This window comes from Schistosoma haematobium, chromosome 3 (genome assembly GCF_000699445.3).
Source record: "Schistosoma haematobium chromosome 3, whole genome shotgun sequence".
Lineage (NCBI taxonomy): Eukaryota > Metazoa > Platyhelminthes > Trematoda > Strigeidida > Schistosomatidae > Schistosoma > Schistosoma haematobium.
Genome location: NC_067198.1, coordinates 41307899 through 41332151, shown reverse-complemented (window position 1 = coordinate 41332151; position 24253 = coordinate 41307899). Strand labels below are relative to the sequence as shown.

At 34.8% G+C, this 24253-nt stretch overlaps 1 protein-coding gene across 2 annotated transcripts in view; it reads left to right on the top strand.

Moving 5' to 3' along the window:
* The window catches only part of MS3_00005799 (uncharacterized protein), a 128844-nt gene that overhangs the window by 66813 nt on the left and 37778 nt on the right, over positions 1 to 24253 (top strand). Inside the window, exons 15-22 of one of the 2 annotated variants that reach the window (XM_051213882.1) lie at positions 408 to 525; positions 2494 to 2721; positions 5524 to 6192; positions 6464 to 6637; positions 7321 to 7648; positions 8822 to 8966; positions 12489 to 12806; positions 14400 to 19640. In XM_051213882.1, the coding sequence (XP_051069897.1) occupies positions 408 to 525; positions 2494 to 2721; positions 5524 to 6192; positions 6464 to 6637; positions 7321 to 7648; positions 8822 to 8966; positions 12489 to 12806; positions 14400 to 14474 (2055 nt within the window). In that variant the 3' untranslated portion in view covers positions 14475 to 19640. The remainder of the gene's footprint in view (positions 1 to 407; positions 526 to 2493; positions 2722 to 5523; positions 6193 to 6463; positions 6638 to 7320; positions 7649 to 8821; positions 8967 to 12488; positions 12807 to 14399; positions 19641 to 24253) is intronic. The other variant, XM_051213883.1, reaches the window with a different exon arrangement.

Below are 24253 nucleotides of genomic sequence, written 5' to 3'. Positions count from 1 at the left end.
TACGAATCAGTTTTTCAACTCCCCTAGGGGAACTTTTTATATACACCAATCCTGTTAAAGCATCGAACATTCGCTTTTCGTCATGTCAATTTCGTAAACAACAGCCCCGCTGCGAGAAGGCAGTGAGTAGGACTTCCCTGACAGTGGTTGTATTTACGTGGCGATGTGAGAGCATTTGGAGAGAGAGAGCTGACTCTCCCTACTCTCGGCCGTACCAGGGCATTCGGGTGCTAACTATTTTTAATTAGTCGAGATTATATACATGACTTGTCAAATGTAATTTACATTACATTATCAAAAACATAAGAAAATATTTTATTTATTTAGTTCAACAATCATTAAGTTTCAACTAAGAATGATTTCGTGTTAAATCTATTAATTAATATATACCTGTTTATTGTCGTTAGGTTGAAGTAGCTGAACCTAGTAATCCAGGAAAAGTACGAGTTTTTGGTCCAGGTGTAGAAAATGTTACTAGAGGTCAACCAACCTATTTCACAGTAGACTGTAAACAGGCTGGACATGGTAAGATTCCTTTACTACACTTTTGTTTTTAACAGTATAATTTGGTTGGAATTCTTGCCACAGTTTATTGCACTCTTATCAGGAGTTTTGTGGAAACCTTAGTAATTTTATAGTTGGATTCACGAGTCAATTGAATGCCAACTTAGTGGTCTACAGGTAAAACACTCGCGTGCGAGACTGATAGTTCCCGGGTTCGAATCTCGTGGGATGGGATCGTGGATGCGCACTACTGAGGAGTTCCACAGTAGGACGAAACGGCCGTCCAGTGCTTCCAAGTTTTTCATGGTGTTCTAGCTTCAACTGACTCGTATGGAATTGCATCCCACCCTGAACTGATCGTCATAAGAAATCTACCAAACCCAGATATGTTCGATCAAAAAAATAAAAAGCTCTGTACAGTGTTGCACAACGTTGACAAAAATTACAGATCTACTTTGTGAATTTTTATTATTTGTTTGAACATATAAACATTGGTGCGGGGAGACACCAAAATACGCAAAGGTCACATGATAAAAATGAGATTATGAAGAGATAGTGAAAAGAAGATGAGTATAATAAAAAATGCGCAAAAATGGGTTGGAATTAGTGAATGAGAGTGAAATAATAAAAAAATAATGATAAAGGGAGAAGCAGTTCAGTTAAGAAGAATACGACCTGAGAGAATTCTTTCAGTTAAGGAAGTTATACTTACTTTCTCTAAAGTAAAATAAAGTTAAAGCAAGATCTCTACTGACTTCTATTCTGAAACATATCTTACAACGTCTACAGCTATTGTGTTGTACCATCTCTAGTACCCCAGACAGGAAGTTGTGAAAGATCAACAGATACCAGACCTTTCATGCCACAACACCATGTCATACACTGACCACCTCTCCGCTTCTTCCAACCAGTTCCAGTGTCAGCAAATAATGCACGATGTGGAATTCACTGGTACGTCATTCACAGGATATGTTCAGGCCACCGAATTCTGTGTTTCAAGATAGTGACACGGATTTAATTTTTGTGGCTGTGCCCGAACACAAGATGTCAAACCTCTGAATTACTAACATAGTGTTGCCATTGTATGTCAGCAATCCGCTGGAGACTGATGATCAAACACAGAATCGCTTAACATCCTCAACCCGAAGAGGTTAGGTTTCACAACTATAGAGCAAAAGTGCTCTCACTGATGCGTTGTAGACCCGACCTTTTACAGTCGGACTAAAATCACAAAGGCGCCAAAGATGACCGAGATTGACATGAGCCGCTCAGGTTTTTAGTATACGTGAATTGATCCCATCATTCACGCCACCACCTGCACTTATGCATCTACCCAGTATACGAACTTCTTGACTACTTCTATCTGCTCACTGCCCAGGATAAGTGCAGGATCAGGGTCCTGACCGTCTCGTAGAAGTACTTTGCGCTTCGAAGGTGCGAAACACATACCATACCTACGGACACCAATTGCCAACTGATTATGTGCGGATTGCATGGCACAGTAAGACAATATCATCCTCATACTCAAGGTCGAGAAGTCTTTCTCCAGGCAAAAGATCCGCACCACCATTACCTACATACATCAGATCCGTTTCCAGAACGTCATAGATAGCAAAGTTGAAGAGGAATAGTGAGATTGGGCAACCCTACCTAACCGCAGTGTTTGAAGGGAACAATGGAGAAAGGTTGTATGCCCTTACTCGTACATAAATCAGAGAAATTCTATTAGGATGGTGTATTCATTTCACTCATTGCTAATGGTATTAATGGTAGTAATAATGAAAATTAGAAACGAATCTCAGGTTAATGTACATGTTTCTAAGCGTACATGCTAAAACTTGGCTTCCCAGATGTGCTCAAGTGAAACCACGTTTCAACTCAAAGCCTAGCATTGTCAGTTTACATTAAAGCTGTCTCATCAAATCATGAAATGCTATAATCTTTAATTAACTTTTAATGATATTCCACTTACTTTGTTTTTAAATAAAGGTAATGTCGGAATTAGTGTCACTGATGAAGCTGGACGTGATGTTGCTATGGATACACAGGATATGAGAGATGGAACATTTAAAGTTGCTTATACAGCTAATACACCGGGGCCTTATTATACTGTACAAGTATTTTTCAATAATCAAGAAGTTCCACGTAGTCCATTTAAAGTACCTGTTAAACCAAATATCGATATGTCGAAAATTCATGTTGAAAATCTTGAACCAAGTAATTTATACTAAAGTTTGTTTTCATTTATACTAATGTTTCAATAGTGTTGTATTATTTCGTAGTGTACTTTTCCTTCTTTAACTAATATCATGAATGGTTTACTACTAAAATACTAAACTCCCTTAATTATGAAGCCATTAAATATATGGAAATATACCAGTTTCCATTTGCATCTGATGATGCATCAATAATATGAGAATATGAATTTCTGTTCTTTTTTTTCTATGCAAGTCTCCATGACTGAAAGAATTCACTATGAAATCTGAAGATCTTGGATTCTATCCTTGATATAATTGGAGGTATTCACTGTTGAAGATTTTTAGACTAGCTATCCAGTACTTTCCGGTTTCCAATGTCTCTTCAGCTATTGTATCATACACTACTAATTTACTTAAATCATAAGATATAATACATCGTTAAAACTAAGACTATCAGTGAAAACGTGAATGAACTATTATTATTTTATTTATTTATTTGAACACATAAATATGGGTACAAGAGGGCACCAAATATATATGCGGCACACCATATTTGTATGTGTGGGCTGTGATACTGCCCGGGTGCCCAGACCGAAGTAGGTGGTTTTCTTAGGGGGCCACACCCCGAGCCTTTGACCTAAAGGTCTAACCCACAAGGCAGTGGAGCATCGTGAGTAGATGCAGTCCCATGGTAACCGGTAACCAACGATTGGTTCATACGCCATTTGTTCCTTCAAGAAACTCGAGCCCATGTGCACCGTTGGTTTAGGATCCGGTTAAAGCGCCGGGCGTCCGCTTTTCCTCCTCTCATTTTCGTAAACAACACCCCCGCTACGAAAAGGCAGTGAGTAGGACGTCCCTGGCAGAGGCTGTATACGCGTGGCCGTATGAGAGCATTTCGAGAGGGAGGGCGGGCCCACTCGACTTTCAGCCATACTAGGGCATTTGGGGGCGGGAATGAACTAAATAATTCCAAGCTACAAATATGAATACTAATCCTGCCACAAGAAATAATAATACTGTGCATATATATGGATCAGTTTATATGAAACTAAATTGTAGTTTTTGATATTAATACAATCTGTTAAAGAGAATTCAATTAAGTAGGTCATAGAAACAATGTTACTTAGTCCTTCTGTTTTCAATACTTTTAATCAATAAAAGAATTATTAACTGGTTGTACTTCCACAGTGAAACATCAACTTTGTGACGTTTGTTGGTGAAACTATAATTTATGAACTACTTTTGGACGGCTACTTATTATTACTTATTTACTAAGTATGACTTTTCATTTAGTAAAATCGCTTGACATTTTGTATATTTTTATTAACTTTTCCGATATCTACAAAACTTTTCTTTAATATACAATCAGACTACATCAAAATCATGAATCGTTCTAAATTAGACAACCATCGAAAATATATAAGCATTGGACGACTGTTTCATCCTATCGTGGGATTCTTCGGCAGTGCCCATCCATGACCCTGCACTCGAAAACGGAACTCTGGGGCCTTGGTTCCACACACAACCACTTGATTTTTAGGCTACTGAACAGGGATCTAGTGGTGTATCAGTCTAACTTTAATCGATTCAAGATGTTGAGCGAACATTTTGTATTGTTTTTGGCAGGTATCTTCCTCACACTCAACACCGTTGAACTCCATTAGTCATAACTTCTCCCCAGAACTCCGGAAATTTCCTCTCGGAGCTAGTCACTAGAAAGACCGAAGGTTCCTAGAGTTCAGATTCCAGGATGCTCACTGATATAGAGTCCCTTGATAGGACGAAATACCCATTCAGTTGCTAACAGGTTATCAATAGTTGTCTCAGATTGGTTAGTGATTCCAATAAAATTCAGGAATCTCCACAACCTCGTACTGATATATAATTACGTGTTTTGGATGAACTATGTTATTCCCAAGACTTCATTCACTTTATACACTGTCCAATATTCTTTAGATAACTTTCAACACTGCTAAAATATCTTCAACATTAGTACATCATTCAAACATTTTCAAGAAAGTAGTGAAAGTAAAAACGGGATGGATAAATCCCACAGAATATTGGGAAAATCTTTCATAAACTAAATGAGTTAAAATATTATCTCTAGTAGGTAAAGGTGGACTGTAGCTAGTGGCTGACGTTTCAAATAGATAGTATACAGTAAAATAAATATTTTATATTGTTTGTTCAAAATGTTCAGTATTTAGTGATATTCATCTTTATGCAGTATTTATTTTTTAGACCATCCCATAATCTTCATATTTATCCACAGTTATTCATCGCAGGCGACGGAAGAGGGTTGCTCGGTATTGTGAAGCAACTAAAATTAGGCATATAAACCATTGGATCCCGTCTCAGTAGCCTAGAAATTAAGTGTGAGACATAAGGTCTTGGGTTCCCTAGTATGGACACTACTAAAGAGCCCCATATTAAACCTAAACACCTGTTAGTGGTTCCTGATTTTCTATAATTTTTTAACCAAGATCAACCCATGATGTTGGTTATAAAATACAACAATCTCCAGGAAATCCTTTTACAAACAGTATCCTATAATTCTTGTCTTATAAATATAAGTTTTGTAAAAAGATAGTATTACCGTTACATGGAATGTGATTATTGACTGAAATATATCATTGAAATATTCAGCAATTACATGGTCAGGTAAGGCAGTTCATTGGTAGTTCGTAGTTCACATGATTTTTAAACAGTGAATATATATTTACTTCTAGTATAATTTTAATATGGAAAATCACTGATAATATCCATTGAAGTAAATCCTGTATGTAAATAAGTTTAATATCTTTATTTTATAAATCAGCTATCACTACTGGTGTACCAACTGAGTTTGATGTGATAACTGCGGGTGCAGGCCCACCAAATAATAGTAAACCGAAACCAACTGTAACAGTGAAATCTCCGAACGGTATGCGTGTACCATGCACTTTAGCTGAAAGCGTTGATGGATATACACCTTCCTTTACACCAACTGTTGTTGGGCCTCATACTGTTGCTGTTGAAGTTGGAGGTGTACCAGTCAAAGGTAGTCCATTTCGTACAAACGCCATTCCACCAGCTGCAGTGCAAGAGCCTATCTATCCAAAAGATTTCGGACGTCAGCAGGCTACTTCAGCACCTATTTCTGGACCTGAAGCAGCAGCTTTGGTCCGTGCATATGGTGACGGACTTTATCGTGCAATAGCTGGAAAGCAGGCAAAATTCACAATCGATAGTCAAGATGCTCCACCTGCTCCACTAAGTGTTACAATTGAAGGACCTGCAGAAGCTAAAATAAATTATAACGATAATGGTGATGGAACATGTGGCGTAGATTATTTACCAACTGAACCAGGACCATATGTTGTAAATGTTTTATACAAAGATACACATATTAAAGGAAGTCCATTCCCTGTAAGAGTAGCTCCACCTGGAAGAGAGCATATCGATATATCCCGAGTTCATGCCTACGGTCCTGGATTACAACCAACTGGTAGGCAAAATCAACAGAGAATGCTACAAATTTCTAATTTGCATGATTCCGTTACATAAATCTCTTTAATTAAGTTGTCCTATAAAAGATCTGACAATGATTTTGCATGACAAAGAACTTTGATGAAATCAATCAGCATGTATTTGTATTCATAAAGCATGTTTGTCATTCTAAATATGGAAAATATGCTCGTTTTCTGAATATTTAAATGATGATTAAACAAATTACTACTTTAATGAATATCATCTTTTATCATTATTCTGTTTTAAAGGTGTTTTCAAAGAATCATTTGCTAAATTCACAGTTGATGCTAAAGCGGTTGATCCACAAAGTAGAGGAATAGTTAAAGCTATTGTAGTTAGTCCGAATAAACAAAGAACAGCATGTTTAATACAAAATAATGGTGATGGAACATATAAATGCAGTTATTCACCAATAGATGATGGTAAGTATATAAAAGAGATTTTGATTAGTCCAATGTATCTTCATTTATTTACATTATCCTATAAAATTAATTTTTATGGTTATAACTTTAAAGGATGAATCGATAAATTCTATGTGCTACTTATATTGACATAAGTAGTATATAACGCGAGTCATGAATATAGTGTCTGGCAGCAGAAGATTGAGAACATCGGAAAGGGAAGAACGGGAACAGAAAACGATTGATATGGAAATGAAGGAACAGTGAAGTCTAAGACGAATGATTGATATTTGCAGAGGAACAGTCAAGTTTAAGACAACTGTTTGATATTTTGCAAATGAAGTATCTACCGTATGGTTCTGTACAAATACGTGTTCTTGTTCACTACATTATGAACTCTGACTTTTAAGAACTTCATCGAAACATGATTATGAATATTTTCTAGAATATTTATATAGATACCATCCTGTTAACCAAGGGCCTTCTAACTTCCACAAAAGTATGGTTTTGTTTAAAAAGTTACCTGGAAAAGCAAAACTTAAAAGAATGAGTAAATGTTAGATTTAATATCACGGCCTGTTCACAAAAATATTTGACCATGATTTTCGTTAATTATTAATAACAAATTAAAACTAATGCGTTCCAAATCATTGAAATCCATGCAAAAGTAAACAGTCACTTTTTTTCCATTTAACTTCTTACAGGCTTACATCACGTTGAAGTTACATATGATGGAGCACCGGTACCTGGTAGCCCCTTCCCAGTAAATGTTGCTCCTGGATGTGATCCAACAAGAGTAAGAGCTTACGGTCCAGGTTTAGAAGGAGGCTTCACTCATGAGCCTCAAAGATTTACGGTCGACTTAGATGGTGCGGGTCAAGGTGCCCTTGGGTTAGCTTTAGAAGGGCCAGCTGATGCGCAAATACAATGTCAAGATAATAAAGATGGAACATGTACAGTGGACTACTTACCGACACGGGCAGGAACATATGATATCTTTGTTAAATTTAACGATATGAATATTCCAGGCAAGTTGAACTTTTTTCTACAGGGATTTTTATGACACAATTACTTATAAACGAGTATTTGATTTGGATTAAACAGTGTTTATATTATTTGTGTTTCGCATAGTTGAATGTTTGTTTTCCACACTGATGATACCTTTAAAGTACAGTTGATGCCCATAACGTATTACCTGACCTTAAGTTTATCTGTGTTTAATAATTAGGTGCATATACAAGTGCAACGAACTCTCCAACATTATTTTTCAATCCCATCAATAACTGATCGTGACTTAAGTATACAACTGAACAGAAAGTGGGAGACACAAGATAATGAAACATTAAAGATGCTTATACAATTAGTTTTGACTAAAAACAAGCGGTGTTCTGTCAGAAGATCTAGAATACAATCCCTTGTATCTATTCCGAAAAAACTAGTCCCACACTTGTCCAAAATAATTACAGCTGTAACTGTAATTAAGACATGTGCATCTAGTTGGCTCCATGTTATCAGAATCCCTTGCCTGATTATTGTGATCATTAAGCATATCCTAGACTTCTCCTAGACTTACAATCCATTGGATTGTAGACACCGATATAATTGAGTCTTACTCGTAATGGGTACACTTATGCATGTAATTTTTATGTACAAATTTAACCGTAATCCATTGTAGGATTTCGTTCAATGAGAACTTTATTAGATGATTACAAATAAATTTCATATTTGGAAGTTACGCCAAGGTATAAACGCTCAACCATCTACTGAATGGTTCTATAGATGAGTAATAGAAAACTAATAGTTCTTGAATGATCGACAAAATCTGCAATAACTTTTTGATATATGCTTTCTTCTCATTGGTACTTACCATTAAAGCTAATCTTCACCAGATTTCTCATTTTCACTGTTTCCACTTTAACCGATATATATAATCAGTAGTCGTTCCTTAATGGACTAGTCAATTAGAGGAGAGTATTTAGCTAAGTTAATAATAAAACAGAAGTTCATTAGATTCTCAGATTATGGCATACATTACTTATCATTGCTCAATCATTTGGTGACTAATAAGTAATCTCACAGGCAACAAATAAGAAATAAAAATGATCGAACCAATTATTACTTTCATTTAAGGAATCTTCGTTCTTAAAGCCTAATCACTAATTTACTACAAACAAAACTTCATTTATTTTGTTTTCCAACAGGTAGTCCATTTCAAGTTCCCATACGAGATGTGGTTGACCCAACTCGTGTTCGTTGTTATGGTCCAGGTCTAGAGCCTAGAGGAGCACGAGCGCAACAGCCAGCTCACTTTACTGTCGATGCTTCACAGGCAGGAGATGCGCCAATCCAAGTAATTATTTAGAGTTATCTATTAACTTTCCTTAAAAATCGTAAATAAATTAAGATTTCTGTTGCTTAATATATTGCTGTGCTAAAATCCATCCACTTTATGGTAGAGTAACCAGTTATAGGTTATAAGAATTTACTTATGAATTACTTTAATAAGATTGATCACGATCCCATATGAATGAAGATGAAACACAACGTAAGAGGGGTAGAGATATACATAGTTGTTTGTAAGTAAATGTTTGTTATGTATAGTGACAACCTCTGATATATAGAAAAATGAGCAGTTGGTAAGTGATCTAATATGAAAACAAAATAAGCTTCCTTCTTAATCTAATTTTCACTATCTATAAAATTCTAACAAATAAACAATTTCAATAGTTGAGATAATGAGTCATTTTAAGCTAGACCACCATGGAAAACCTGAAAGCATTGAACACCCTTTTCATTATATTGTGGGACTCCTTATCAGTGCGAATCCACGGTCCCACGTAGCGGGGTTCGAACCCAGGATATATCAGCCTAGCGCGCGAACGCTTAACTTCTAGAGCATTGAGCCGACATCTAACGGTGTTAATGTCTAACTTCGACTGAGGAGCCCCACAATAGGGCGAAACGGCCGTCCAGTGCTTCCCGGTTTTCCATGGTGGTCTAGCCTCAATTGACTCAGGATCTCAATTATTGGAATTACTATAATATCCACAAAAACCCTTTCTGATACAAATATACAAATATTTGTTGATCTATAATTTATCACACATATACGATTATACATCTTTGAAAATAAACCAGGTGAAAAGGATTCCGTTGCTGAATAAATTGTTTTATGACCAACCAAACCAGAAAGAATGATTTGATAACTATTTACACTTCGGGCTAAACTACATACAATAGATTCTAATCCTCAACACCCTTTCATATGTGTCTTTGTCCTATCCTATTCCAATAAAACACTCTTAAATGTGCTTCATCTCTATTGATTCATCTTATATCGGTGTAAGTATTAACGTGATCTTACTCTATCGATTATCACTCATCCGGCTAGAATGACTTTTTCTTAATCTCTTCTTATGTAACCTTCGAATTTTACAAAGGATACATTTTTGTCTTAATGAAATGTGAAATCCGTTATTCTCAATAAATAACCTTAGCTCATTCACTTATAACTTTTAGATTTTTCCTAATCACTATACACCATAATCTAACAGTTATGAATTTATAATTACAGAATCTAGAACTACATAAAACAGTTGTTGTTTGAAAAATCTCTTGAGTATAAAGTCTACACATTTCTATATGTAGAATAGTGGGACCCTAAGTGGATAATGCGTTGGCGTTTGGAGCCAAAGCAAATGTGTCCAAACACCGGGACGAATATCAATTCTTATATGTCCAGTCGACGAGTTCTAATAAAGTCAAAATCTGAATTCTGGATTCCACTCGTAATCACATTCTATCTATTGTAATATTGTTACATGATAGCTGTATTAAGACATTCCGCACATGATGCACAACTAAGACCGGTCAAAATTCAATTAACAACGGGTTACTCCAAATAATAACAAATGACGCAATTGCTTATTGTAATATGTTTGATGCTAGGATTGCTTTTCGTAGAAAGCAAGCTATGAGATTTTATACTAATGATTCTAGTGATACTTGCCTATGGCTATCAGTTACAGTACTGCACATTTCAAAATGCATACTAAATATAGTAGCACGGACATTGAATTATCATTCATATTGGGCCTACAAAAAAACAACAACAAAATACCACTTGACATTTTTTCAACCAATGAGAATAAATATTTGGCACAATTTTATGATAGAAAAGAATTCTATTACATGTGTAGGTTGTAATCAATAGGCCATGAATAGAAAGAATACTGCCTACAGTCTTAAAATAAAAGGCCAGGCTCTTTGTGTAGGCGGTAAAAACAAGGCTTGGAAACGAACAGATTAATGTCCAAACATGCTTCCTAATTATGATGAAGAGTTTTGCTTTTTCATGTATATACTTTGTGGTATAAATAAACCAAACGACAGGACGCTGAAAATGTTGGCTTTTTAATAATAGATACTTAACACACAATAGGCTTTGAATGAAATTCATGCTATGGTAAACCCTTGGAGTATGAGTTACTCATCCCTTTGTTGATTAGTCCCTACGTACATAAAACCTAGATTCAGGTCATCTTATCGACTGACTTCAGATATATTACATTTGATGTCAGTCTAAAAAAGAAGGACAATAGTAATTTATTTCACATAATACTTAAACACTTGTTTAGCCTACTGGGTTCAATTTTGGTTAGTAATTACACTCATTGAAAATACAAGGCTTCGTTTATGTTAGAACAAAACTTAACTCTAGACCTTTACCACTCTATTTGTAATTTCAATGGTTAAGATCATGAGTCAGTTGAAGCTAGACCACCATGGAAAACCTGGAAGCACGGGACGGCTATCTCCTCCTATTGTGGGACTCCTCAGCAGTGCGCATCCACGACCTTGCCCCCTGCGAGATTTGAACCCAGGACCCACTGGTTTCGCGCGCGAGCGCTTAACCACTAGACCACTGTCTAACTTCAACTAATCCACGAAATTGAACGACACATTCACCATTGTGTTCGGTGAGTTACTATCTCACAAGAGACCTGGTTGAACTACACTGGTCACTATTATTTGTGTTTAGATAAATATGTTGATGTCAAAACATGTCCGTCGAAACTGTTTCTTGAATGAAATTATATCATTTCTGAAAGTAAATTATCGGATGAAATCTACATAAGCCTATTTATGACAACCTAATTGAAACATGCCTAGAAAATATGACTTTTACCTTACATGCATGGAGATAAGTAAATTAAACATTCTCTGTTTCAATTGCCTCTTATAAATATCACTTGGTTCAAAATAAAACTGTTAACTGTGGGCTAAGCAAAATCCAATATCTTTTAAGTCATGTAAATCAACGAATTCTGATTCCTACTTATATACGTTAGAATATTCAAAAAATATATATAGTTTTAGGTTATTTCGCACTACAGTTGGATCATTTAGTAATTTAGGCCCAGACAATGGGCATTGAGATGGGGCGGCTAACTCCATGCCCAACCCTCCTCCTTTATCCGGGCTTGGGACTGGCAGTAGCCCCCAAAGGAACTCCAGGCGGAGTTATTGAGACAACGAGTACAAGTCAAATAATAAAGATCAAGACAATAATAAACAAAGTGTGATAATGAAATCAATGGTTCATCCTGTGTAAGACCATAATAATTGGTCCTGAAAGATAAAAATTATATTTATGCGCTAAAAGTACGTAGTGAATGCACTTCAGACAAGAGCATAATAACAAAATTGTTCAATAGTGTAAAAATGGATTTATTATCCTTAGTTTATTTATAGGTTCACTACACAACATCCCACGCCTATATTTTCTTCCTTTTAAGCCTACAAATCCTAAAATAATATTTATTCACTTACTAATAAATTTTTCTTCATTTTTCTTATTTATAAAACTTAGGTTGCAACAGTTGATCGTGTTGGAAGAACAACACCAGCACATATTGTTCCACGATCAAATCAACCAGGTGTCTACGATGTGACATATATTCCAGATACCGATGGTCCATGTCAAATTGAAGTTAAACAAGCAGGAAATCATGTAGCTCGATCACCATTCACTCAACATGTTTTACCAGCTTTTGAACCACAACGTGTGCGTGTAACAGGTGAAGGTGTTCATCCAACTCGTCCATTAGGACTTCCAGCTACTCAACCGACTTCTTTCCAAGTAGACACAAGAGATGCAGGTCTTGGAGATTTAGAATTATCAGTTATGGTAAGTCTACATAATATAAGTTACTAGTTCACAAAAGGATCATATAGATTGAAGATTATTTATTAATATTGAGATAGTAATTAAGACATTCATATTTATTGCAAAAAAAATATGTTCGACTACAACCTTGGCAGTAAACAGTTTAGGTCTTTGGAAAAACATGATCTAGAAATGAAATCCATTTAATCAATTATTGAACTGAAACCTTGACAAAAATCTAATCATAGTCTTTTTAGTAAGAAGACGAACAGAGCATATATATATATATATATAGTATATAATTTCATGGGCGATTAGACAATTAAAATAACCCAATGAATTGTTGAATAAAGGCAAGGAGAATTCACCGAAGAAAATCTTCTTTCCGATGAAATCAATTACTTGACCTGTATATATTCATATTTATAGTTGTATGGTAAATATATATATATATATATATATATATATATATATATATATATATATATAGAAGGATTATTAAAGAAAGTGAATCAAAGTTCATCTTTTTACTAGATGTCTGAATGGGAATTTCCATTGGATAAAATACTTTTAATTCATCTTTCTGGGTTAATCATATATATGAACAGTCTACTGGACATATATGGGAAACCTGGAAGCACTGAACGGCCGTTTCTTCCTATTGTGGGACTCCTCAGCAGTGCGCATCCATGACCTCACCCCTGCGAGATTCGAACCCAGGGGGTCATGGGGCGAGGTCGTGGATGCGCACTGCTGAGGGGTCCCACAATAGGACGAAATTACTATAATATCCACAAAACCCATCTGATATATGAGAATTTTTATTCAAAAAAAGAGGATAACAAGATAATCACATTTAAATTACATTTATAAATGTTATAGTTAATTGTTAAATTTAATGAGAATCATTCTAGATTTGTTATTTTTCCTATTCATTTCAAATTTGAGGGAAAAAACGAATGAAAGTTTTTTATTAGGTCGTTCACTCCTGAATGGATTCAATTCCTGAGATTCGAACTATATCAATATGATTCGTTAAGAAAATCTCTAGTGGATTTACTTCGTTAATCATTCACTTCGATAACCGTTAGAATATAAAATCTCAACGATATTTGAAATCGGAAGGCGATGAGAAGCGCCATAAGTAGTATATATGTAAATTATGGACTTGAGTTAATAAATGACCACAATAGATAAAACATTATCCATTCTACTAGTTCAAAAGTATCATGATTGTTATGAAACCTGAAAGTACTCATCTTAATCAATCCCTAGTAGATCATATGTGTGAGCATTAATGTAGAACCTTAAATTTGAATGTTTTGTATTAATTTTTTATTCAATCTCATTTTATACTTGAAATTCTATTACAATCTCTATTCATTAAAGAATAGCAACTTTGAATTTAACAAGGTTCTTTTCTTTTAAAATCTATTTTTCATTCAATATGACCTAATGCGTATTTATCAAACGAATGGTAATCATCAATATTGTGTATCCATGTTGTCCTGTCTATTGATTATTACACAACACATGTATTACGTAACTGTTTTATCCATTATTATTATTGTTGTTTTGTCATGATCGTTGTTATTATAACTCTTTTTTTTAAAGAATGATATTGAACCGATCACAGCAGGTTTAACGATACATAAAATATCTGATAAACATCATCCTCCATTATCATAGAATTAGAACAATTAAAGATAGTATTCACCTACTTCATTTGGATTTCATCATTTATCTTTCATATTCACTAGTTGGTTAAATTATTCCTCAATTATTGTGTGTTTCTTCAAATGATTTAGGATATTCGATGTGATAGTTGTGTTTAGATGTGATTACTATCTTGATTTCAAATGGGATTCAAGTATTTTTTATCTATCAAATACATAAAGATGATAGTAATATGGAATAATGACATTGAATAATTAGTAATACTTTCAGCTTGTTTATTACATCATAGTATGTTTGGTACTCTTCTTATGTATGTATGTATGTATGTATGTATCTCTGTTCTGTAGATTTTCTAATAATCTCCATTTGAGATCATGTAATATAGTTGATCTTGCTGAAATAGATGAATAATTTTACTATCCTTGAGTCAACTTTTCAAAAAAAGTGTACGTTCTTATTATACTTTGTATAGATGATAGCATCCGAATAGAAGACTGATATTTCTGCATGTTTAGGACTTGTCAAATGAGTGTATTTCGGCGAGACTCTAATTTATGGACGACCTTTGAACGAATCTTAAGTGACCTTGAGGAATATTAGTTAATCAGCAAACAGTCAGTATCGAGTAAAAATATGTTATACAAAACCAAGGAAATAAAGTGGATACACTTCTTATACGTGGTTCAAAAACTTGTCAAGGTTAGAAAGAGGTTCAGAGGTTCTAAAATCATAATGCATGCAGTAGAGGAAATCATCCATACGGCTACCGAATAGTCAGCATCTGGAGCCATGATAAAGTCTCAGAAACTCTTTCAGCCTTGACCACATAGCTTCAATATTGTTTGTGTGTACTCCAGTTGTTGAGTGCACAAAATGCTACTTGTGGATAACGACACGATGCATATAAACAAGCCTATGTAGGAGTCTCCAATCATCCGTATATATTGTAGTACCTGGCTGCAGCCAGTGTTACTGGTGCTTTTATAATCCAGTTCGTGATAATGGTCGTAATTCACCTTAGTTAGAAATTATGTATGGGGTTTTCATCACGAACTGATATCAGCTATAATGCCAGAAGTTTATTTAGCCAAATGGATGGAAGGATTTCGCGTTTAAATCCGAGATCTATTATTTTATACCTGATTGATTCGTCCACAAATTATAGTCCCGCCGTTTTATTTATTATAGCCGCTTAATTATCGCATTTTGTACAAAATTCCCAGTGAACCGATTGTACGTTAGCATTGAGCACTGAAGTTGCGCCGTAACCTTGTGATCTCTAAAACGCCTCTGATTGGCTCGTCCATAAATTAAAGTCTGGCCGATATTTCTACTAAGAATGGAATTTACTACCGATCACTCGGAAGATCAGATCATTGTTTATAGGGCTATTAAATAACAATAGATACCAGTGTGTTTAAATTATACGTGTTTAAAGAGTGTACATGTGAATATATACTGATCAAACTGGCAATGAATATAGTAGAAATCCTTACAACTAATAATTAGGGTCATTTTAAAGCACGAATTCCACAAAACCAGAGTAGATATACTCGGACGGAGAATATCATCTCAATAAATGTTATATTTGTAGACAATTCTCAAAATAGACTAACAAACATAAAAATAACAAAATTCAGAGTGAACGGGATGATAAATGTGGTGAATAGTGAAACAATTTCAGGATTTGAAATTATCAACTAACTGGTATCTCGTTTCGCATATGATTTAGTGTACTTGTAGTGTCGGTTGCTATGTTAACCCACATAGTTTATTCTAGCTTCTGGACAAGCCAATCTATTTATCTTTCTTGGGTGACATTTTGACCTTGTTAATTATTCACTTATCAACCTTGACTGTTTTTATATGAGCGTATGGGTGTGCATTTCTTATCTTACCCATCACATATCTTGCAACTTATATTTGTCTGACTATAAATATCGATTCACGCTTGGTTAAATCGAGTTGTCTGACTCGCCTCCTCCATCTCGTGTTGTTTTGTTTTGCTTCCCTTTTCGATCAATGATTGTATGGAATTTAGGTATTTGAAATCGATTCTCGTATTTGAATTATTTGATTCCGTTATTCACTAACGTTAGTTAAGTCAATGAATATATACGAGGATTGGTGATACGTCTATCTCGGTAGCAATTATTCATCCGATCTAACTGGAGTCAGATATAGGGCCACTAAATACTAAAGTAGTTTGTTAGTGGAAAGTGATAAATAGGAATGCAAATGGCACCTTATTTATTTACAGTTTGCCTACTAATTCCATATTATAATAAAGACTACTTCCAAAGATACGTCTTCTGTTTAATCATAGAAGTTGGGGTAAGATGCATATTTTTCATTAACATTCTAGAAAGCTAAAATGTAAGTTGATACAAACAGAAGATCAAAACACGTGAAATTGAATTATGTTTGAAAGCTAATGACCACTTGTTAGGTATTCGAGCTGTGCATTCTGTCATAAAAAGTATCATATACGTAGTACTGTTTTATAGGGGAGAATATCGTATTTTAAATTTTGGAACTATCTTACGGAGAACTATTGTTTATTTTTTCATTGCATAACTATTAGATACTTGACCAATTGTACCCTAACATTATCCTGGCTTTAAGCTTTCCTTTGACGCACATACTACTGTTCTTTCTCTTGCCTTTTCTCAGTTATTGTTATCTAGTTATTGACCTATTACTTAGTTCTCGTTCAGGAATTTATATCGATATTTGGTGTGGTATACAACCCGTTTTCACACTAGTTTGAGTTAAACTGTACGGTAGAAGTCTGTCTGCTGTGTTATTGTTCTATCGTGGCTGTCGAGTCAAAAAGTGTGAGAAACTGCGTTCTAGGTTTATAAATGTTAAATAATGACCTCATTCATAACCTCACTGTAATTTAGTCATTGGCTGACAATTTAGGTGGACCAATAACAAGTCAGACCAGAAAGATAACATAACTGCTTCTATAATTATGACCCAACCAGGTAGGCCTCAAAATCAAATATGCATCTTCTGTTTTTTGCATCATGCACCCAACAGTTATTAGACAAGATAAAATGAACGTTTAATGCTTGTTAATTTCCCTATTTGACTAGTATTGGCATATAAACTGAATGAGGGCTATTTGATATAAAAATAGGATATTACTGACTAATATAAATCAAAGTTACCTTTACTGACTAAAGATTATTAATTGTCAAACGAATAAATTTCAACAACATAATGGACACTTCATTTAGCTAGAATACAGACATAGAAAGGAAGACAACATAATGAGTATCCATAAACTAGACCTGAAATGGTAAAATGCTTATTCGTTGGAATCATTTTCATAACTCACACGTGTTATCCACGAGGTGTTTGAGGCGAACGGTAACGGGTTCGAGTCCCAGAGTGAATAACAACCAGCTAAAAAGTCCCAGACAGGAGGAAATGCACGTCCTGGATTACACCGTTGGCCACCATCCACCTCTGCTTATCGTTCACATAGTTGGTGTCGATGGTTGTTGTTATTATAGAAAAACTGATATAAAACAACACAATGCAGTTTCTTTTCGATCAGTGTTGTAAATCGAGATTGTTTAGTACACTTCAATTTTAATGAATAATTTTCTATACGTGTCAAAACAATCAAGTCACTTCACCTTGTTAAAAATATCGTTTGTGCAGAATTTTATTTGCCCATTTTCATATGTAAATGAAATGAAATGAATTTGTTTAACTTGAAGAGAAGTTGATTACTTAAGAACGAAATATTTAAATAACATAAAGTTTTCAGTAGTCTGCAAGGTAATTATATCAAGCAATTAATTCAAACCACTTATTGAACAGCACAAACATGATTTCTTGGGACAACAAATTAACTTTCAATATGGAGTTGTAGAGATTTTTGAATTTTATTGACAATACGAACCGATCATTGAAAACCTGGAGGAACTAGACAGCTGCTTCGTCTTTGTATGGGACTCCTCAGCAGTGAGCAATCATGACCCCGCTACCTGAAATCGAACACAGGACATTCAGTTTAAGGTAGCAATGCATAAGCTCTAAACCAATGAGCCGGTATCCAACAGTGTTAGTGTCTAACTCTAATCAACACACAATATTGTGCAACCTTCATCCATTGCTTGTGATTGATAACTATCTCATACTCAACATAGTTGAATTCTACTAGTCACAGCTTATTAGTAGGGCTCCGGGAATTTTCTCTCAAAGCTAGTCACTGGTGAGTACATGATAACTATCACCATAGCAGCATATTACAAAAGCAGATTGATTATTGGAACTGAAGGTTTACATCTACATTTCCAGAATAAATGGTGAGATTCATGTGAACGCTACATTCAACATTGAGAATTGACGAACTGTAAACCTATGTTTTAAATCCGTAACCAATATTTTTTTTTGGTTCCTACATACACACATATAGATTCTTTTCAACTATTATCACAAATTTTGAAGTAAGTTGAAACTTTCAAAAAAGTGTTTCTCATTTGGACTTATCCTTATTGACGTAGTAGAATAATTGAAATAATGTAATGTACTTCATCCATCATTTTTAAGCATACCATCATAAATAAAAGTGTACTGGAAGGCGATAAGTATGATGTGTCGTTGGACTTGATTGACCTAATAGGTATATAGTCTCGATAAAATGTGGATGATAAATTCCCAGAGGTTATTCATCCTGGAACAAATTACTACAAGAAAATGATAGGTAATGAGTTTTCTTTCAAGAATTCTTTAGTTGACGTTAGTCCCTCAGTGTATCCATACTATTGAGCAATTCCCATGTACTAAAAAAACACATCAATTTGATTGTTTTGTTGTAGCACATTTGTTTTTCGTGTTGTCACAGCTAACTTAGTTGTCCTCCTTACTGTTGTTGTGTCAATTTGCAAATCTATTTGCATGAATCCTAAGAACTTATGTATGTATGATCAAGCATTTCTGATAACACGTAATCTAATTTATAATTTCAGGATCCTGATGGTCAACCATTACAATTAGAAGTAGTAGATGTTGGAGATGGAACATATATATGTCATTATAAACCAATGATTGTTGGACGTCATACTGTACGAGTAAAATATGGTGGACAAGAAATTCCTGAAAGTCCATTCCTAGTACCAGTTGCACCATCTGGACGAGCTAATATGTGTCGTATAGAAAGTAAGATAAATAAAGAAAAGAAATTTGTTTTTAATATGATTAAGTTATGTGATATTTTTAGATCAATATTCATGTAATTGCTTACTTTCAAAGATCTAACACAACTGATAATTTTGAACAAAGTATGATAAACACAATTTACAGAGTAAGACGAGTTTATTCTATTTCATGGTTCACTTTAGTTTCAAACAACCAAAAGTTACATAGAATAGTAGGGCTAAGGACAACTGTTTGATATCCTTTCATTGATGACGATGAGATGAATGTTTGAAGTAGGACTGAAATTATAATAAGTGGTTCTGGTTAGCGTTTTTTTAGCGGGTTAGGTTTTTACGGGATATGGTCGCTACCCCATGCCCAACTCTCCTCCTTTACCCGGGCTTGGTACCGGCAGTAACTCTAGAACAGGTACAGGCGGAGTTTATAATAAGTGATAGAAGATACTAAACATTACGTCAAAATTAACAGTGAAGATTGATGCATAGTTGTAAGTGAAGTAAAAACAGTTATACAAATTAGAAGGGTTAAATTGTACTTACTAATAATCATACTAAAAGTAAATGATAACCTAGTGTTTTTACTACGACCTTTTGTTTGAGAACTGATGATAAAATAAATTGAGATAAAGGTGTTTAATTTCAATTGGAAGATTACATTATTGATATAATTACGTTGATCAAATAATGATAGCCTTAAAACTAAGCGAAGACTAGAAGAGATTCATTTTTCTGGGAAATGTAACTATTATAGCCTGGGTTATCACTGGTGACCATAGTAATTACTACAATCTCCACATAACCCCGTTCTGATAGTAACAAGAAGTGTTCAAATAATCAGACAGTGAAGTTTGCATTTGTAAAAAGGATGAAGGAAAATAAACGAACAAAGAGTATGGAAAATAATAATAAACAAAATCTTTTGTTAAGGCTAATTCGGCCAAGAATGAGATAACGGTGCTGCAAATTTCTTATGAGTACAAACACTTGAACTAACAACTCAAATTCCTATAAATTCTGCTATGTGTAAGAGACGAGATCGAACCCCATAAATAAAGCTGGTAGGAATACGATAAATCACTTCAAATCTCAATAATAACCCATTTCAATCCATATATTATAAGTTCTAGTTCTCTGTTCATGATGTCAGCTGAGCATATCTTCCGAGCACTTTTGACAACTAAGTTTCTCTTGTAATGAATGAGAATAAAACTCAGGAAACGTGTGTATTGGCTTATCGAAGAACTCCTTCTATATACACTTCTACTGGCAGAATCATTTTTTTAACAGCTTAACAAAAAGTCAAGGAATTGTAATTTGTTATCAAGTTCCCCCTAACACGTGAATCTGATTACTGAATGTATATTGTTGATTACCCCCAGGGATGTATCTTTTTCAATATTTTGATCAACGATGATGAAATGTGGTCAATTTAACGGCAATAAAATTCAAGCTTATCGAAAACCAACTGCAAGGTTCGTTTTCTAGTTTTGAGAGAGAAAGAACCAGCAAGCATAGAACCTAGAGGTGAACCCATAGCTTAACATTTAACCTTCAAGAGTTGAACATAAATAGATAAGCAACTGTCACCAATTCCATAAGATAATTATCACACTATGTAGCTATGTAGTTAAAGTTGGCATTGTACCATTGAACGCCAGATCAATGATTATAAAGATCAAACAGTATCTGTGTATCTTATTATCTTGAGTTGGATCCCTGTTGGAGTCGTTGATCTTCTTTACTGAAGAGTCCCAAACACTGAGACGAAACCGCTGTCCAATCATTTCTGGTTTTCAATAGTATCCCCAAATGAAGTCAAGCTATAACGACAGCTACCTGCATATGAAATAAATCTCTTTAAAACCCTTTAAACAAATTAGACGAATAGATTATAAATTTACAACTTAGTCACAGCTTCTCATATTTCACAGTTTTAATCTAATATTATTTTTCTTTGGAATTGTTATTGTTATGCTTTTAAAGTTCATTGCACAATACTATTAGATAGACACGTGGACACAACTACAATTGAAAAGTAGTGATTATTTGTATCCATTATCACCTCACCCACTCAATACGTGTTAATTACCTTATCTTGGTTTTCATACATAATAGTAGTTCATAAGTGAAATTTACCTCTCACATACACACACACTTATCGATTTTTATTTATGCAACATTGTATTCACTTGGCAGTATCTGTATATGTACGTGTGTACATATATATGTAGCTGTGTACATTTATTAGTCAGTAAAAAAGGATTGATTTATAGCCAAAAGGGAAAGCAAGGCATAATTACAAAATTGATACTTACATACATACACACAAATTCATGTACACTGATGTATGCAGCAACAACAATAACAAATCTATTTATGAAATTTCATATTTCGGTAACTAAAATAAACAATTTTACTATGATGTCAAGATAAATCTGTTCATGATAGAAAAATTCTGTACAAATATATTACAGGATTTGTATTATATAAGTCAGTAAATAACACTTCTCATTAGTAAACTCAGGCATCAAGTAACCAGTTTGAGGTTTAAGGTTTTTTTTTTTTTCATTTTTACACAGTATACTTATGAGCTTTATTTCACTGAATCCAAAATGAATAGTTCAAATCAATTTTCATCACGAATCCCTATCAGCTGAAGAACTATAGAGTACCAACGGTCACTAAACTACTAGTATAGGACTCCTGAACAATATCTACCCAAGAACCCACCATCGAATTGTGCACTAAGAAATTATTTTTTGAGAGATCACTTCATTGTAGCGTTGTGTAACATAAGAGTATTAATTTCGTTAGGACTAATTGCTTGGCATAGCTGAGTTGATTACGTGATTATGATTAACATCTGATTGACTAAATATTTAAGAAGCTACTCTATGAGTGATACAAACGGATTTCAATTTAACTACACACTAACTGAGAAGTAGAAAAACGTTAGAATATATACATTTTATTATGAATCAGCCGCTATTAATAACATTATTGACTCCACATAGTTCAAATACATATGAAAGTTCAACCAAAGATAAAAAGATCACAATTAGCTCCCAAATGTCCTGGTACGGCCAAGAGTGGAGAAAGTCCGCTCTCCCTCTCGAAATGCTCTCACATGGCCACGCGTATATAGCCTCTGACAGGGAAGTCCTACTCACAGCCTTCTTGTGGCGGGGGTGTTGTTTACGAAATTGAGAGGACGAAAAGCGAACGTCCGGCGCTTTAACCGGGTCGGTGGACATGGAGAGTCCACCTAGGGGAGTTGGAAAACCCTGATTCCAAACCAATGGTGCACATGGGCTCCAGTATCCTGAAGGAACAAATAGAGTATGAACCAATCGCTGGTCACCGGCTACCATAGGACTGCATCTCCCTACAGTGCTCCACTGTCTTGTGGATCAGACCATTGGGTCGAAGCCTCCGGGTGTGGCCCCCACAGAAAACTACCTGCTTTGGTTTGGGCACCCGGGCAGTATCACAGCCCTCAAACATATCAAGTGAGATCTGTGTGACGCATATGTATTTGGTGCCTCCTTGTACCAATATTTATGTGTTAAAACGAATAAATAAATGAATAATAATCGAAATCAAATATCATTAGTCAATGAAAAGTAACTGATATCACAATATTATACATTCCGTTGAAAATTTTGCACATAAAAATCACTCACGAACAAGTTTAAGATCTTTCACATTATTGATACCATGATCATTCTAAGATGATTGATTTATGTTTACTTGTAATATTGTTTGAAACTACATCATGGTTATTAAATAAACTGGAATCTGAGTTAATAACTTTTTAATTATAATCTAAAATTGACCTATTGAGAATATTTTATTCAAGTACACTGATAATTCTCAACTGTGTTTGAATGAATCACCTTATGAAGCTGATAAGTGAACCACTGTGAACTGCTTTCCACTAAATGTCTGCAGAAAGCTGGTAGTTTTAATGTTGGACATCCTAGTTTATAAAGTGTGATTTGCCTTTGAAACTGATACGAGGTGACAAATTATTAGAAATTGCAAGTGACTGAACAGCTTTTTTGTTCTAGGTTGGGACTCTTAAATGAGTCACATCTGAATTTCAGTTCATATGGAAGCACAATATCTTTGAGCTACCTGTTACGTCCTTTATCTGATTACGGCGAAACACGATTTGCAAATAACGGCACTCGAAAGCGTAAAACCCGACAGTCACAAATTCGAAGACGGAAGAGGCAGGACAAGTGATTATTGTGTAAGAATAAAAAATGTACGGAAAAACATGGGTATTTATGGTTATTAGTACTAGCTACGACATCATTATAATCCAGTCAATCTGCAAGGAGGCAAGTTATGCTATAGTCAGATCGCAGCATGTCACCTTGATATTCTATAAGGCTCTATCGGGTTCTGATTGAATGGAATTTTTTCGGCTCTTTTAGAGCCTCTGCAGGTTTCATCGTGCCTTTCGAAGCCAACCCAACACTACCAAGTAGATGGGAAACACTTGGAATTCAGGTCAATTTTTTGATAAAGTGTAATTTTCATCCAGTGTTGTTTCTGGACTACTACTGTTTGCTTGCAGCTAGAATGACGTGACAACCAATGCCTACC